General features: G+C 40.4%; 2 protein-coding genes across 13 annotated transcripts in view; one reads left to right on the forward strand and one right to left on the reverse strand.

Moving 5' to 3' along the window:
* The window catches only part of UBE3D (ubiquitin protein ligase E3D), a 189,180-nt gene extending 179,668 nt beyond the window's left edge, over positions 1–9,512 (reverse strand). For 5 of the 7 annotated variants that reach the window (XR_004056948.1, XM_030929445.1, XM_010358276.2 and 2 more), the window contains exons 1-2: positions 9,319–9,512; positions 1,608–1,804 (exon numbers count right to left, since the gene is read on the reverse strand). Coding sequence is in view for 4 of the 7 variants with exons in the window: in XM_010358276.2 (XP_010356578.1) it covers positions 1,608–1,804; positions 9,319–9,395 (274 nt within the window). In the remaining 3 variants the exon portion in view is untranslated. Of the gene's footprint in view, positions 1–1,607; positions 1,805–9,253 lie in introns of all 7 variants that reach the window. The other 2 variants (XM_030929444.1, XM_030929443.1) reach the window with 2 other exon arrangements.
* Positions 9,513–11,327: 1,815 nt separating this feature from the next.
* DOP1A (DOP1 leucine zipper like protein A) overlaps positions 11,328–17,085 on the forward strand; it is a 104,834-nt gene continuing 99,076 nt past the window's right edge. For 5 of the 6 annotated variants that reach the window (XR_004056746.1, XM_030928441.1, XM_010358274.2 and 2 more), the window contains exon 1: positions 11,328–11,445. The gene's annotated coding sequence lies outside the window, so the exon portion shown is untranslated. The remainder of the gene's footprint in view (positions 11,446–17,085) is intronic. The other variant, XM_030928440.1, reaches the window with a different exon arrangement.

The raw sequence follows: 17,085 nt of genomic DNA on the forward strand, positions 1-17,085 counted from the left end.
AACCCAATACTATGTCCCTGGTGGTCTCTATTCCTCCATCTTTAACATCACAGCCCCAGAAAACACTCCACTGTGGCTTTCATGCTTGCCTTTCCCAAATCTCAGGATCCAACACAAAATTCCTGCTGTGGTTACTCTTGTAAAAGAGGTAACTGTTGTGAAGGAGAAGGTGATGACAACACAACATCCAGCCTCCCACGGCCTCTTCCATAAAACAACACTTTCTCTGCCCATTAGTAAGGGTACTCAGAGAGTCTACTTCCCAGCTTGGTGACCCTAACCTTCTTGCTATGGTTATTCCAACAGTCATTCCTAGTATTCATCCTATAATATTTAAATGCCATGACATCCATCTCTTTTCCCTACCCCTTGTTCCTAAAACCAACCCTGTCCAACTCAAACTAGTTATTCACTAACCCAGGACTTGAGCAAACATTGCTCTCCAGCAAAAAAGAAATGAAACCCTCTCTATCTTCTCTTTCCTCACAAAAGCCCACAATAGAGACTCAGGGGAATACTCAACATTTTCTAAGTGGCTCTTCCAAACACTCCTGCTGACCCCATCTCCAGGATCCACACTGCTCAGATGAAAGGTTTATTACAGATGAGGCAGCAGTGAAGTGTCAGTGTGCAACTGAAAGAATTACAATCTTTCTCTGGTAATAAACATCATATAAGTCTTTTATAGCCTGTTTCCCCCTTTGACATAATTTTAATCCCCCAAAGCATATAGCACATCTATTGTAATAGATGTAATGAGCCAATAATTTTATTCAATAAATAACCCCGAGGTCTTAGAAAAAGCAAATTTTCTACTGCATTACCGAATCATTATACCAGTTACAAAATGTTGTAAGTATAACAGGCATAGTAAAAATCAAAATCAAATTAAGTATCAAACTCAACTGCAGGATCCTTTGTGTACTGTTTTCTCTATTTGGAACTGTCACCACACGGATAGGATTTCCTTATTCAGGACTCAGGTCAACCATCACCTCCTCACAGTGGCCTTCACTGATCATCCTTCAGGCAACCCTAGTCACTCCCTATCCCATTATTCTGTTTTATATTATCATAACACTTTTCTTAATATTTAAATTGTTTGCTTATTATCTGCTCTCACCAATTAGAATGTAAGCTCCATGAGAGCAGACACCTCCCCTACCTTGTTCACTTCTGTATCCCCCGCACCTAGATTGATGCCTAGCACATGGCACAAACCAAAATATTTGCTGAATGAATAAATTTCCATGTAATGCTTTAAAATCAGTCAGGTCTTATACAATTGCCATCTGATTTAATCTTCCCATCTGTGAGCCAGAAAATTTTACAATTAAAGAAACAAGGCAGTAGGTAAATGGGAAATCTCTACACCTTCTGCTCAATTTTGCTGTGGGTGGAAAAGAAAGAAGGGAGGGAGGGAGGAAGCCTCATAAAGGTTAAGTAACATGTTCAATTGCATACAGCCAATAACTGGCAAGGCTGACAAAGACCCTAGAGCTTCTCAACCCCTTCACCTGGGAAAAGTTCAACTTATCAAAGGAAAAATCACCTTTGGTTCATAACTAAAAGGTAAATACAGAAGCAGAAGTGCTAATATTACTCACTTGTGCCTAATTCTGCTTGTGCCTGCAGCCGCAGGTGCAGTCCATCTCCAGTAACAAACTGTAGCCCACGGCAAGAGGAAGGTACAAGCCTGACCTCTGCTGGAAGCTGGATTTCTGTGCAGCCTTCGGGGGTTTTCATCTGGAGTGAAGATGGCATTATGGAAATATCCATGGGCATACCTCCTTCTTTCGGTTCTCTGGTAATTAGAAACAAAACCCAAACAAATTATTTCTCATAATGAAAACCACATGATGAAAGAAACAAATATGGCCAAGGATCTCTTTGTTCCTCTTCAATAGAGGCTCTAAAGTCACTCTCCCAGAAAAACAGCAGCAAGCAGATCATAAAGGAAAGCAACCTACACTAGCTTTAGATCTGGTCAGAGAGTGCCCTTCACCGTCACCATAATATGCAAGTTCTGGGACAGACTTTTGGTTCTTCCTTCTGAGAAGAGCACTAAAATAATGTTTTATAGTAAATCAGAGCAAAGTACTGTTATTTCAAATACAAGATTTTAATAAAGAGACCAAGATTCAGTGAAGCTAAGATACAAGAGAAAAATCTGTCAATTTTAAGAAAAAGAATTAATGAAGAAAACAATATAGTGATGTATGAATATCAGGTGTGAAAGGACTTACTAATACAATTCACAGTAAACAAAAATTATTCAGTATAGGCAATAAAGAGTAAAACACAGTCCCTGTCAAAAGCCCCCAGATGTCAAATGTATAGAGGGGAAAAGGCATGTATGGAAATGACCCTCCTCTGAAACTGCAATAGGCTTAGCATTGCAACAGAGGTACAAAGTACCATGGCTCCTCCTTAAGTGCAGACAGCAGGCCATCCACATGGTGTCAACTAAGTGCAGAGAGCAAGTCATTTGCTTGAGTGTCATCTGAGTACACAGGGCAGACGATATATTCAGGTGTGAATCTTGATGAGGCCTCAGAAATCTGCCTTAGAAAATCTTACAGCTACTTTCTGGCTAGTTCCTTTTCAAAGCATATGGATCTGCACTTAGTTAGCAATACAGAATATTAAGCACCTGAGTTTTTTGCAGGGACAACAGCTTCAAATCCGAGTCAAAAGTCCAATTTCAAGAAATGGTGTTTAAGCAATAATGATCCTCTAAAACAAGCGTCAGCACCTTTTTTTCTGTGAAAGACCAGATAGTAAATATTTTAGGCTTTATGAGCCATGTATGGTCTCAAAGTAGAATACATATTCTAATTTTTATTTTTTAAAAAACAACCCTTAAAAAATGTAAAATCAGCAGGTCGAGGTGGCTCACTCCTCTAATCCTAGCACTTTGGGAGGCCAAGGTGAGAGAATGGTTTGAGCCATAAGTTTGAGACCAGCCTGGGCAACATAGCAAGACTCTGGCTCTACAAAAAAAATTTAAAAATTAGCTGGGTATAGTGGCACACACCTGTAGTCCTAGCCACTCAGGAGGCTGAGATGGGGAGGATCACCTGAGCCTAGGAGACTGCAGTGAGCCATGATCACGCCACTGCATGCCAGCCTGGGCAACAGATCAAGAACCTGTCTAAGAGTAAAAAAGATAAAGAAGAAAAATCCAAATCTTAGCTCACAGGCTGTACCAAAACAGGCTGCAGGCAGGATTTGGCCAATGGGCCATAGTTCTCTGACCACTGCTCTAAAAATAACACAATGTCCGTTTGCTGCCTCAATGACTTTCAAACTAGACTGTGTAGGGTTGACACTTCCAAGTGCTGCAAGGGTTACCACTGGATTCCTAAGTCTCCATTGCCACCCCATCTCTGGTTTATCACATTTCTTCCCAGTCCCAAAAACCTTAGTCATTTTATAGGGCCAAGCAAGGGAAGCATCAGTGCAAGGGTGGTGACACAGTGGCCCAGCATGGATATGAGAAACCAAGCAGGCTGTGGAGGGCATCCACCAGGAGGACCACTCAGCAGGGGTGTCAGATCCCAAGACAGGTGAGGAGGAAATCTGAACAGGAGGTGAGGCCAGCTCAGGATGGGGTTTCAGAGCCTGTCTTAGCTCAGCTGCTATAACAAAATACCATAGATGGGTGGCTTAAACAACAGACATGGCAGAGAAAGGAAGTTCGGTGCCTCTTCCTCTCCATATAAGGACACTAATCTCATCGGGGGGGCCCACCCTCAAGACCTCATCTAAATCTAACTACCTCCTAAAGCCCCATCTCCTAAGACCATCATTTCGGGGGTTAGGGCTTCAACATGTACATTTTGAGGGGACACAAACATTCAGTCCATAACAGCGTCCAAGCAGGTGAGGAGAGCGTCAACAATGAGCAGAGGGGGAGGTGGCAAAGGATGTCAGCAGAATATTAATTACATAGAGGGAGACTGACCAAATAAATGCCACTAGGATAATGAGGGCCATGATTCTTACTGTGGGAGAATGGAGTTACAAAAAGAGAAAGGGAGGAAACTAGAATGGACCCTATGGTGGAGGGGCAGAATACCTGTAGAAATACCTGTGTGAAGTCATGGTTTTCAATGTTTACAAATAGATACAGTAATATAGATAGCTGTAAATGCATGTATGTACATATGTATGTAGGCACAACCATACATAAACATCATATGTAAGTCATACACACATACCCTAGTTCTGGGAGAAGCAACATTCAATAGTGATGAGTACACTTAGTGCCCAGATCTTGGTTTGTAAAGGCCATTTTCTGCTTTAAAAAATGAAATAAACAAACCAAAAACAAAGTTCCTTAGTAAAATGACTACATCCAGCGCTGTACAGGGAAAGAATGAAATAAACCTGGAACATGTTGCTAGAACATGAAGAAATAAAAGAATGACAGGGACATATCAAAAAAGACGCAGAAACCATCCAGAAAAGACTTCCTTGGCCATGTCTGGTATAATACGAGCAAAAAAGTAGCCCATTGAATAAAATAAAAAATAAAACCCACTGAGTAACCCACAGTAAGAATCATGTGTCCTTACCGATACACATAATTGAATAAAATGAAACTCTGATGAGGAACACGGTATTTACATAATTTCAGAATACCTCTCCAATTATTGATTATGAAGAGAAAAAGAGTAACTTTAAGGTAGAGAAGCCTGGCAGACACTCTTACTTAAGTGCTCAAAGTTAACATAACCAATTTGATGGAACAAAACAAAATCATGTGCCACCTAACAGGAAGCATCACTTCTGTTATATTCCTGCCAAAGATGCAAAATCTGAATCTTGTCTTGAAGAAACATAAGACAAATCCAAATGGAAGGATATTCTACAAAATGATTGTACTATCTTCTTGCAAAGTGTCAGGACCATGAAAGTCAATGGAAAATGAGGAACTCTTCTAGATCGAAAGAGACAGAGGAAGCACGACAGTGAAATGCAATGCATTATTCTGAACTGGATTCTTCTGTATTTAGGGATATTATGTAGGCAACTGGCAAAACATGAATGATGTAAGATGGCAGCAACATATTTCCCAATTGTGAGGGTTGGATGATGGTTCTTTAGGAGAATGTCCTACTTTAAGACTAAGTTTGATTGACATAGTTCATACAATACTTTCATACTGGAGGCTTTCTTCACCATTGACTTGTATTCTGTCAGGTATCACACCTTCTTAAAACTATCCAAGGACTTCATCTCTCACTCAAACTATAAGCTAAAGCCCTTTCGATGGTCCATAAGTCACAGTGGTATAGTAGGCCCTGCTGCTACAAGCTTTGGAGAACCTGTTGTTAAAATCCTTGGAGTTCTGCAAAGCAGGTCAACTCACCTCACCAAGTTGGTAGGCTGAAGGTTATACATGGTGAAAGTATTCACACCAAAGAAATCAACAAATACTTCAAATCAAGACCTCAGTTTGTCTTTTTGTTTATTTTCATGGAGAGTAGGTTATTAAACATGTACCAGCACACTGCCATAAGATTTTTTATTATGTGCTCCCCCACCTCATCCGCATCTCTCTGAACTAGGCACCCTTTCACATTCACTCTCTCAAAGGGAAATTGTCTCCCACCAGGTATGTCAGTTCTACACCTCACTGCTTACAGTTTAATACTCAAATGTTACTTTCTCGTTTGAAATAAAACATTGTAATTTTTTTCTCCCCATCCCTTTTTTGTTTAATTTTTTCTCCATTTCTATTAAATATGTATTTATTTTGTATATTCTCTGCCAACTCTTCCCTACTGCCACCATTAGACTGTAAGCTCAACAAAGATAGGTGTTTTTGTCTTTGTTGTTGTTACTGTTCATGGCTGTATTCTCAGCACTTAGAATTTGAATTTTTGGCACTAGAGTAAGAACACATTAAACATCTGTGGATTGAATAAATGAATGGCCAAAGTTTATCCCAAAATGCTAAGATGGCTTAACATAAGTAGATCTTTACATCTGTCAATGGAAACTGAGGAAACCAGACCCTTTTGAACCCACTATGGCAGGAATTAATCCATTCCTGAGAGAGAACTCACCCACCCATCTCCATGGGAGGGCATTAATCTGTTCAAGAAGGATCTGCCCTCAGGAACCATGCACCTCCCACTAGGCCCCATGTCTCAACACTGCCACATTGGGGATCAACGTGACAAAACATAGGGACAAAACACATCCAAACCATAGCAATTAGGAACAAGAACACCAATATTTACATTAATATAAAATAGACTAAACATTTTAATTAAAATGCACAGATCATTGGAACAGATTTAAAATCACCCAACTATATATTTTTTAAAATAGCATATAGTTTTATGCTATTTTTAGAGAAATACAGTATGTTTACAGTTTTTTGCTTTATACAGAAAGACATAAGAAAGGTTAAAAGGGTAGAAAAGACACACTATGCAAACAGTACAGTCAACTGATTTCTCATGAAGATACTGAGTTATTTTAATGGGAGAAATGATGGCCTTTTCAACTGATGGTGATAGAATAACTGAATATCCTTATACCAAAAAAATGAACTTTGATCCCTACCTCACTGCAAACACAAAAATGAATTCAACCTGATCACAGATCAAAATGTAAAAGCTAAAACGATGTAACTCCTAGAAAATAAACCTGCCAAAGCATCTTCACAGTCTTAAGGTAGGCAAAGATTTAAGACACCGAAAAAACTAACCCTTAAGGGAAAAAAAAAAAAAAAAAATGACAGAGTGGACTTCATTAAAATTTCTGTTCATCAAAGGACACTATAAAAAAATGAAGCAGGGCATGGTGGCTCACACCTGTAATCCCAGCACTTTGGGAGTCCAAAGTGGGCGGATCGCTTAAGTCCAGAGTTCAAGACCAGCCTGGGCAATATAGTGAAACCCTATCTCTACAAAAAGATACAAAAATTAGCTGGGCATGGTGGCATGCACTTGTATACCAGCTACTCAAGAGGCTGAGGTGGGAGGATTGCTTGAGTCCAGGAGGTTGAGGCTGCAGTGAGCCATGATCACACCACTGCACTGCATCCTGGGCAGTAAAGCGAGACCCTGTCTCAAAAAAAAAAAAAAGAAAAGGTAAGTCACAGATAATAACAGTCATATATTCACAAGGCATTTATATGAGAAAGCTCTTGTTTTGAGACTGTATAAAGAGCTCTCAATTAAACAAAACAAATAATCTGATTAATGGCAAAAAAATTAGATGATACTTTTAAAAAGAACATATATGAATTGCTAAAAAGCAAGTGAAAAGGCACTCAACATTGTTAGTCATCAGTAAAACGAAAATTAAAACCACAAGATACTATTTTACACACACTAGACTGGTTCAAACTAAAAGGACTGACAATACTAAATATAGGTGAGTATGTGAAGCAGTTGAAACTCTCATTTTTTTCTGGTTGAATGTGTAAACTGGTACAGTCACTTTGGAGAACTGTTTGGTAATTTCTCACAAAGTAACACACACATCTATCCTATGACCTAGAAATTTCACTATTTGGTACTTACCTAAGAGGAAATAAAAATGTATGTCCAAAAAAAGATTTATATGACAGTATTATGACAGCTGTATTCATAACAAGCAAACTCCGGAAACAAGAAAAACCTCCAGCAATAGGAGAACAGATAAATTAACTGTGGTATATTCATACAATGGAAAACTTAGCAAGAAAAAGGAATGGACTACTGATACATGCAGCCACATAGATGGAAAATGAATCTCAAAAATATTACGGAAGGAATGCAGCCAGAAACAAAAAGGTATATACTGTATGAATCCATTTATAAGTAGTTCAAGAAATGGCAAAACTAAGTCCAGCAAAGTTAGGTTTCTTTTTCCTTTTTTTTTTTTTTTTTTTTTTTTTTTTGAGACGGAGTTTCATTCTGTCGCCAGGCTGGAGTGCAGTGGCGCAATATCGGCTCACTGCAACCTCTGCCTCCCGGGTTCAAGCGATTCTCCTGCATCAGCCTCCCCAGTAGCTGGGACTACAGGCACGTGCCACCACATCCAGCTAATTTTTGTATTTTTAGTAGAGACAGGATTTCACCATGTTGGCCAGGATAGTCTCGATTTCTTGACCTCGTGATCTGCCCAAGTCGGCCTCCCAATGTGCTGGGATTACAGGTGTGAACCACCGGGGTAACTTGCTTAAACAAGGGGGAGTAGTCCAAGGGAACTGTGAAAGGCCCTGGATGAGAGGAAGGGAGGGTTTGGTGTGGGTGTGTGGTTTTTGTTTTATTTTGGTAGGGTTTGGGTTCCTAATTACTCTACAAGGTGCACCAGAATTGGAGATATTTGCCCAAATTCATAATTTTTGAAAGAGAAAAATACATTCGGAGTACTAACTGTTATTCCCATTTCAAGATTGAAGAAATTCAGAATAAATTATTCTAATTTTGTGAAGAAGCTAGCATTTGAACTCAGTTCTCATGCCATATTCCAAATGGCCACACCAGATATCTGGCAGATTTAGGGATAAGAGTAAAAAATTAAGCATCAGTCTACCTGTGGCACTGTGTAATAACAGTCTCAGGATTTTAACATTTAACTTACTCTGTTTGAAACAGCGATCACAAAGGAATAGACAAGGGGGACCACAAATCATTAAAACTGCTGTCAAACAAAACAGAGAACATTTTCCCTAAAAGTTATTTGTTTGTGTAGCGAATAATAAGCTCGCCGTTCTCACTGGAAAGCAGAATATGAATAAATGAACGAGCGCCAATAAGAAGTCTGCAACCTTTCTTCGAGGTTCACTAAACTCAGTTTATTGAATGATTGTGTGGTTTCTCTGCAAAGAGCAGTTTTGGGGGGAAAGACCCGAGGTTATCTACAAAACAAGAAGCTCACACATAGGAACTGATCCAGTAAGGAGGATCCCGAAGAGAGGCAAACAAATCATTTTTTGCATTGTTTTGTTGGAAATGCCGGGCACTGCCAACAGTGTTTTACATGACTGTTCATCAAATTTTAATGTGCATTTGATTCCTGGGAACCTTGTTAAAATATAAGTTCTGATTCCCTAAGTCTGGTGTGGAGCTGAGACCCTGAATTTCTAAAAAGCTGCCCAAAGATACCCAGACTGTCAGCAGGGGTGGGAGTGGCGGAGGCGACTACAGGGGAAAGCTTCACTTTGAGTGATGGAGTGGCTCTACGCAGCCGGCAAGAAGAAACTCAAAATCCCTCGTTCAGAGAGAGACAGAGAGAGACTCACCAGCCCCCGATCCCCGGGCAGCAGTAAAGCGAGCTGGGCACTGCGCCTAGAATCCCAGTTCTTACCCCAGGATCAGCAGCGCGCTCTGCAACTGTCTCCGCACCTCCAGAAACATGCGCGTTTCCGCTACAGTAGCCGCCATGGCGGGCGTCCAGTCCCGGACCGGACCAAGCTGGAGGTTCCGAGGGGCCCGGGTCAACAGGACCAGGAGAGGTTCCACGTGCGGACCAACCAGCAGCAGCCCCGCGGCGGCGCAGGCGCCTGTGACAGATCTCATGGCTGACACCGCCTACCAGCTCACAGCGCCGCCTGCCGGCGGGAGAGTACACCACCGAGAAGGCGCGGGACCCCCGAGGCCTGGGCGGTGCGCGCATTTTCAAAACCAGACTTTGGCCCACAGTGCTGAGAAAGGTGGGCGGCGAGAGGCGAGCTATCCTCCCACTCTGCTTCTTTTGAGCGTGACTTGGCGCGTTAGCCTCCCTGGAAATGACCATAAAAATCAGACCCAGGGTTCACTCCTTTGGCTAGCTCGAAGCGAGGGAGGTGATGGAGGCAGGTGTTACAGGTGGACTTTGTCCCCAGGAGATCCAAGAACAGAATTCCTGGCTCCAAACCCACTTTATTTTGATCTCTTTATGAACAGAGGTCATTTGTTAGCCTCTGTCTAAAGCAACAAACTTTTCAAGAATTGACTTGCCATTGCTTCTCAACTTAAGATAGCTCCAAAATTGAAACAGGTGCAAAAACATGAGGAAGTTCTTTCTTACCTAACGCAAAAGAGTATGGCTGAAGTCTATCGGGACTAACCATTTTTTAGGGGGTAAAAAAGGAAGATGGGAATGATTACGTATGTACAGCTCCACTATTCACTTTCACAAAAGTAAAAACTAAGAGAAGTTGTCATCCCGTTACAACTAGAAGATAGTTTTGAAAAGTTTGACATAGTAAATACTTATAATGAAAAACTATTAAAATATAAGACCAGCGTAGAATTACAATAGGACTTCTTAAAAACAAGGAACTGCTGTTTTTCGTTTTGTTTTATTTTTAGACAGAGTCGCCAAGGCTCTGTCGCCAAGGCTGGAGTGCAGTGGCGCAATCTCGACTCACTGCAACCTCCGCCTCCCGGGTTCAAGCGATTCTCCTGCTTCAGCTTCCCGAGCAGCTGGGATTACAGGTGCACGCCACCACGCCCGGCTAATTTTTGTATTTTTGGTAGATCCGCCCGCCTCGGCCTCCCAAAGTGTTGGGATTACAGGTGTGAGCCACCATGCCCGGCCTAGACCATAAATAAATTCTAAATAAATAAATCCTGTCACATGTTTTAAGATAATAGCTTAAGGCAATTTTTCTAAAATCAGTATTTGGGGTGATTAAAGTGTATTAAGTTGATGCACAAATTATTATATCTATCCCAATAATTTGAAATCATAGATGGAAGCAACAACTCACTTAAAAAAATAAAGTTTACTACTGTTTGGTCTCAAATAATTCACTTATTTGAAGGATGATGATTTCAACTCTTCATATCTTCCACCTTTAGTATCCGAGGCTATTGAATGCTTAAATATTGACACATTATATTGAAATATACAACTTCCTTAGCACAGCTTACTCTTTATAATTGTTTTGTTAGCTTAAAACATTGTTATATATTTAGTTATGTATTTGCAACACCTTTCATTTTTTTACCCCACGGTGTTTGCAAAACGGTGCAATTTACCTTGAAGTAACTAGATATGATTGATAGAGCTCTAGACTCAAAATAGTTCCAAATCTGACACCAACTATTTGTCTCCTAACTTCACAAGTCTCCTAACCTCTCTGGGCCTCAGGTTACTCATATGAAATATTGAGAAACTATTACAATAATATTTAAAAGCTGTTTTCAGTTCCTATTATCCCTTCAAATGAAAACATCTGCTAACCCCCTTTCTACCCACTCCTGAAATTGGTAGCCGTGGCCGCTTCCAGCGACAGTCCACTTGAGGGCGCTGTGGCAACAGCTAGGGCCGGGAGGCAGGAAGCCGACCGGGGGTGGGGATCGAAGGCCGCAGACGTCGACGCCGGCGTGGGCGCGAGCGCGGTGCACGCTGGGAGCTGTCACTAGGCCCTTCGGCTCCCGATCTCCGTGTAGCTGCCGTGGTTGCCAGGAGAGCGGCGCCGGCTAGGAGCTGCCAAGCCAGCAGCAGGTAAAAGCGTCCCCGCCCCTAGTGCGGTCGCTAGGCTGGTCGCCGGCTCTGAGCATCCTTCTTGGCTGGGCTAGGTCCTGAGCCGCGGGGACGCCTTGCGGGTCTGACTGCTGTGGTGTCGGGGGTGTTGCCGCTCCGGCCCCGCCAGAAGCCGCGAAACTGGTCGGCCGCCCTCTGGTTTCCGGGGAGTCGAGAGCTGCGCGGGGACTAGAGGGCTAGAGCTGGGGCCAAGGCCTGGGCCGGGCAGAGGCGCGAGGGCGGCCCCAGGTGAGGCAGGCTGGAGGCGGGGCCGGGGGCAGGTCCCGAGCCTCCCCTGCTGGCGCGGAGCTGTGCGCAAGGCTGGGGCAGAGGTCGCACCTGTGCGATGGAGGCGCGCGGAGTACCCTCTTTGTTGGAGAAATCCAGGCGTTGTGCCTTTTCCTTGGCTGGTGGGTTCTTTTAGCATCGAGGAGACACGTAGGCCCGCGATGGTTCATGTTCTCCAGGAGGCTTAGAAAGGAGTACCGAAGTTTATTAAGAGGAAGTCAGAAGAGTCAAACGGGAGTTGTTAACAATTATCACCTTTGATTCCCAAGCCTTTTGAAGTTGCAACATAACAATAGCCACTTGTTCGGGCCTCCTCCATTCTTGTACCCTGACGGGGCGGGAAATGGCACACAACTATTTTTCTTAAGCTAAGTACATTGTGTTTGAACATTTTTACACTGTCTTAGAGTTCTATGGCGTTTGAGAAATGTAAAGATTGGGAAAATGACTTCGACTCCAGCTAAAGCAGTCAAAAAAATGATAATTACCAAAAATGTAGGAAACTGTCTTAACAAAGAGACCCTGAACTGTAGAAAGACAAAAATCTGTTTTGATGTTGTTGGCCATTGTCTATGCAGACATAAGTTCTTACATTTTAATTTTGTTTCTGGGTATTAATATGGTCTACAGTGAATAACATATGTCAACATTATGTACTAAGCAACTCACCACCTGATCGATAACAGTGATTTAGGTGGGCCGACTGAAGTTATGAGTAAATTAAAACCACGAGTAGTCTGAATGCTTTATTTTAGTGATTACCTTCGGCCACAACTGATAACTAAATCATTCTCTGTAATTGTTAAGCAGTAGCAAATCTCCACGTGGGCTTGATTATTAGGGACCTAGTGCTGAAAGAAAGAACTAAAAACACCTGATTTAATACAGAAACCAGAAAATGGGACACCGTAACCCAAATCTTTAAGATACGTGCTGTCAGTTAAATGTTTGATTGTGTACATTCAAAGAAGTCCTATTTTGTAGTTAAAGTAACGGAGTGAGCTCTGGCCTGGGAATGAAGAGATTAGATTCAAGTCCTTTAATCTGCTACTAGCCAGGTGTGATCTCTGGGCTTCGGTTTTGTCATCGTTTAAGGAAATTTGAGAAGACCAGGGTTTTCCAAACTGGTATTTCCCCCTGAACAGTGTTCTAAAGCCATTTAATAGGCTTACTTCCCCCAAAGCAGTGTTCGATGGCAATTAACTTGGGAGCACCCTAGGTTAAGCTAGGTTAAACTTTTTTGCTTATAAAGGCAGGACTCTTCAAAACCTTTACTGTTATGCTGATACATGTAAATCTCCAGGTTATCCTAGCATTCCCACACTTACCTGATCTATTTTCTCATGGCCAATTGGTTGACAACTCTTAGAATATAATTACATAGAATATAAATTTAAAAACTGCTGTAGTTGAGCTGAGTCCTCTTCAACTGTAAAGGTCCATGCATTAGGCTTATTTTTTGGCTGTCATTTTAAGCTTTTTGGAGCATGAAGATCTAGTGGCAACTCACTTGTATAAAAAAAGAATTATATTTATCTTAGTAAAATATTCAGGATACAATTAAGTTCCCATGAGTCTTAATGCTTTAATTATTGGCAGAAGAGTTATCGTATTCTGCTTTTGTTACTTGGTTTTTTAACCATAATTCATGTTTTGAATTTTATTTTATGGTGGAGTGGAGTTATTGATTTTATTCAAAATGGCATTTTAAAGTTTCAAGAAGTGAAGACTTGTTGATAATGGCATCACTTTTGCTATGATGATTTCTCCTTATAGTCATGAATTCCTAAAATGAAATTGTGGTAGAAGCCACCCAAAATGTGCTTACTGTGTAATAACTACATAATTTTAAGAGCTTATATCATGGAAAAGAGCTGAAGGCTAAAACACAAATTCTGAGACAGTTATTTCTGAATTGCTTTACAAATAGGATGTGTGCTGAACACAATCTTAAACTGTTTTGCTAAAGTCTGTTAAGTGTCGCTGGTACCCAACCAGTGTGGATATTTTGTTCATTCTTTGTTACTTTTTTAGCGGGAATGCTGTTAATGCACAGTTTTGCTTGGGGATAAGAGAGGTGGAAATAGAACATGTAATTTTAACAGATAAGTGTTATTTCAGGTAAATTATCTCTCTGGAATAAAACTATTAAGTAGAAATGTAAAGCTAATATTTTTTGTGTAATAGCTAACGGTTTTTATTGAGAATTATGTGAAAATACGATCCCTTTGTCTTTAATTGGCGGTTTCCCTTTTTCCTTTATCGTATTTACTTCCTCCTCTCCAAGCTATCCAAGCCTGAAATTTCAATGACCTTTAATTGCATTGGTCAATTATACAGTGTCAGATTTATTAAGGAAAAATTTATATACACAGATGTACATTCATTTAAGTGTACATTTCAATAAGTTTTAGTAGATATATATGCACCCATGTAACTACCACCACAATCAAGATTTGGAAGATGCCACCACTCAGGCACATATTGTTATACTTTTACTCTCTGAGAATGTTCTCCTGTTTCTGAGTGTCTAAATTATACCTATCTTTTAAGACCTAGCTCAAATGCCTACCCTGTGAATCTTTTTTTTGATTACTTCATTTTGAATTAATTTCCTCCTCTTCTGACTTTCCTGTTCACATTTTTTTTTTTTTTTAACATTCTTCTCCGTTCTTTGTGGTGGCTAACCCAGTGGCGAACGTATAGCCGGCACTTATTTGTTGACCAAATGGATTAATGTAATATTTCCTAAACTTCAGTCGTTGTGATATCATCTTCAGAATTTTGGCCATATCTTCCTGTTTGGCATACTTCCTGTTTACTTACTAATATTTATATCAATGTGATTATTAAAGTAATATTTTAAAGGAAGCTTGAAATAACTATGAGTAAAAAGCAAGTGGCACTTATCATAAACAGAAGGTGGACGTATACATAAAAATAATGAAAATCAAAGTGTTCTTAATTTCTAGCTAGAAACTATTGCCTGCAGGAGGCTCTAAGCCTCAACTTGCCCTTTGTTTAAAAGTGAGATTGGCAAGAATTTCAGTGATGTTAACATCTTGGCACCAAACTGAGACTTTCTTCTTGATGCAGTCAGAGGAACTGAAAGAGAATGAAGAGGAAATAACCTCCTTTTTTTTTTTTTTTTTTTTTTTTTTTTTTTTTTTTTTTAATGGAATGGAGTCTCGCTCTGTCACCCAGGCTGAAGTGCAGTGGAGTGATCTCAGCTCACTGCAACCTTTGCCTCCCGGATTCAAGCTATTCTCCTGCCTCAGCCTCCTGATTAGCTGGGATTACAGGCACCCACCATCACACCGGACTAATTTTTGTATTTTTACTAGGGACAGGGTTTCACCATATTGGTCAGGCTGGTGTGAAACTCCTGACCTCAGGTGATACGCTCGCCTCTGCCTCTCAAAATGCTGTGATTATAGGCGTGAGCCACCATGCCTGGCCCCTTCTCGTTTAATTCAGTGTCACTTAGCTCTGCCCTCAGATCTAATAAAATCATCTCACATCTCTCCAGTTGGTGGCCCAAATTTTTGTAGATACTAAGTTAATCAGTGCTTGAAAATTCCTTAGAATTTTACCTGTGCAGTAATTGAGAAACAAAGCCTTAATTGTAAATTAAAAAGTGTACTACAGTTACCTTAAAAAATATAGTAAAAAAAAGAGTTACTTTAACAAATAGTAGAAAGATAATATTCTTGAATCAGATATATGTCTTTATTTTTTCAAAAATGTTCTGAATGTTACTGATGTTACATCTTATTAGGATACGTTAGCCTTAAGATAAACATTTGAATCTAAAATCTAAATCTGAAAACAAGTGGGAACCTGTTATGTGACAAAGTGATGACTGTTGATTCAGGAGTGATGAAATGTTAATATAATGTTTATCTCGCAAAGCTCCTGCATGAGTAGATGAGGTAATAAAGTTAAAATAATCTCCTATCTCCTTTAGTTTTTTCTCTCGTCACTTAAGTTTTATATAGCTATATTTTTGTATTTTAATCCTGCCGAAGACATTTCTAGACTTTTTCCTTCTGAGATGACACCTTCTACTCCTGTGGAAGGAGTTTCATATGAACAGATTGGAAAATAAATTCCTTGCTCTTATTTTGTAAAATACATCTTGTATTTAAAGTTACTGTATTTACTTATAGGCATATATCCATATTATGAGCCTCAAGTTTGCTGTTATTTTGTGTTCATAAACGAAGAGCTTGGATAAATAGACCCTTTCATTTGGTGTTAACTGTTTCCAAAAAAAAAAAAAAAAAATTAACCTGAGTGGTGATAAGTTCATCAGTACACACATTTACTACTCACCAAGAGGTCAGATTCCTGGGTTTTGGTTTTGTTTTTGAGACGGGGCTCTGTAGTCCAGGTTGGAGTGAGATTCCTGTTAATCTAAGGTTCTGGGGTACAGCCTCAAAAATTGGAAGGAAAGAGCCATCTTGGATGCATAGCCTTTGTTTCACAAACAAGTGGTTTCTTTCCTTCTTCTCTACAGTAAAAAAAAAAAAAAAAAAAAGGGAGCAGTATAGAAGCAGTCATCATTTGGAAGTGACAGCTGACTGTAATCAGAAAATCATAAAAACACTGCAATCTTAGTCCTTTGAGTTATACAGGTAAATAGCCCTACATTTTTCAGTTGCTTTTGATTGTGCTATTATATTATGAAAAGTTACTATAAATTATCAGCTACCTGAAAACTTTTAGAATATGTTATTGTTATCAGATATTCTAGATAGCTAGAATTTTCTTATATACCCCAAATGCTATTGCAGAGCACTTATTACGCTTTTTGCTTACGTTCAGCATGATGCAGCTGGCACAGTGGCTTTTCCATACAAGCTTAACAGTTTAAAAATTTTCTGGAGAGGTTTTTCTCCTGCTGGCTTGTGAAAAAATAGAACATAGTACAGTACTTGCTTTAAAGTTAGTCTCTGACATTTTGGAAGAAATATGTGTTTGAATGACTTCCTTATTATATACAGCATTACCACCAATTAGCAGTTCGTTTTTTTTTTTTTTTTGAGACAGAGTCTCACTCTTTTGCCCAGGCTGGAGTGCAGTGGTGTGATCTCAGCTCACTGCAACCTCCACCTCCTGGGTTCAAGTGATTCTCCTGCGTCAGCCTCCCAAGTAGCTGGGACTACGGGTGCGGGCCACCATGCCCGGCTAATTTTTATTGTATTTTTAAAATAGAGACGGGGTTTTGACATGTTGGCCAGGCTGGTCTCTATCTCCTGACCTCAGGTGATCCGCCTGCCTTGGCCTCCCAAAGTGCTGGGATTACAGGTGTGAGCCACCGCACCTGGCCAG

The sequence above is a fragment of the Rhinopithecus roxellana genome, chromosome 4 (assembly GCF_007565055.1).
Source record: "Rhinopithecus roxellana isolate Shanxi Qingling chromosome 4, ASM756505v1, whole genome shotgun sequence".
Classification (NCBI taxonomy): domain Eukaryota; kingdom Metazoa; phylum Chordata; class Mammalia; order Primates; family Cercopithecidae; genus Rhinopithecus; species Rhinopithecus roxellana.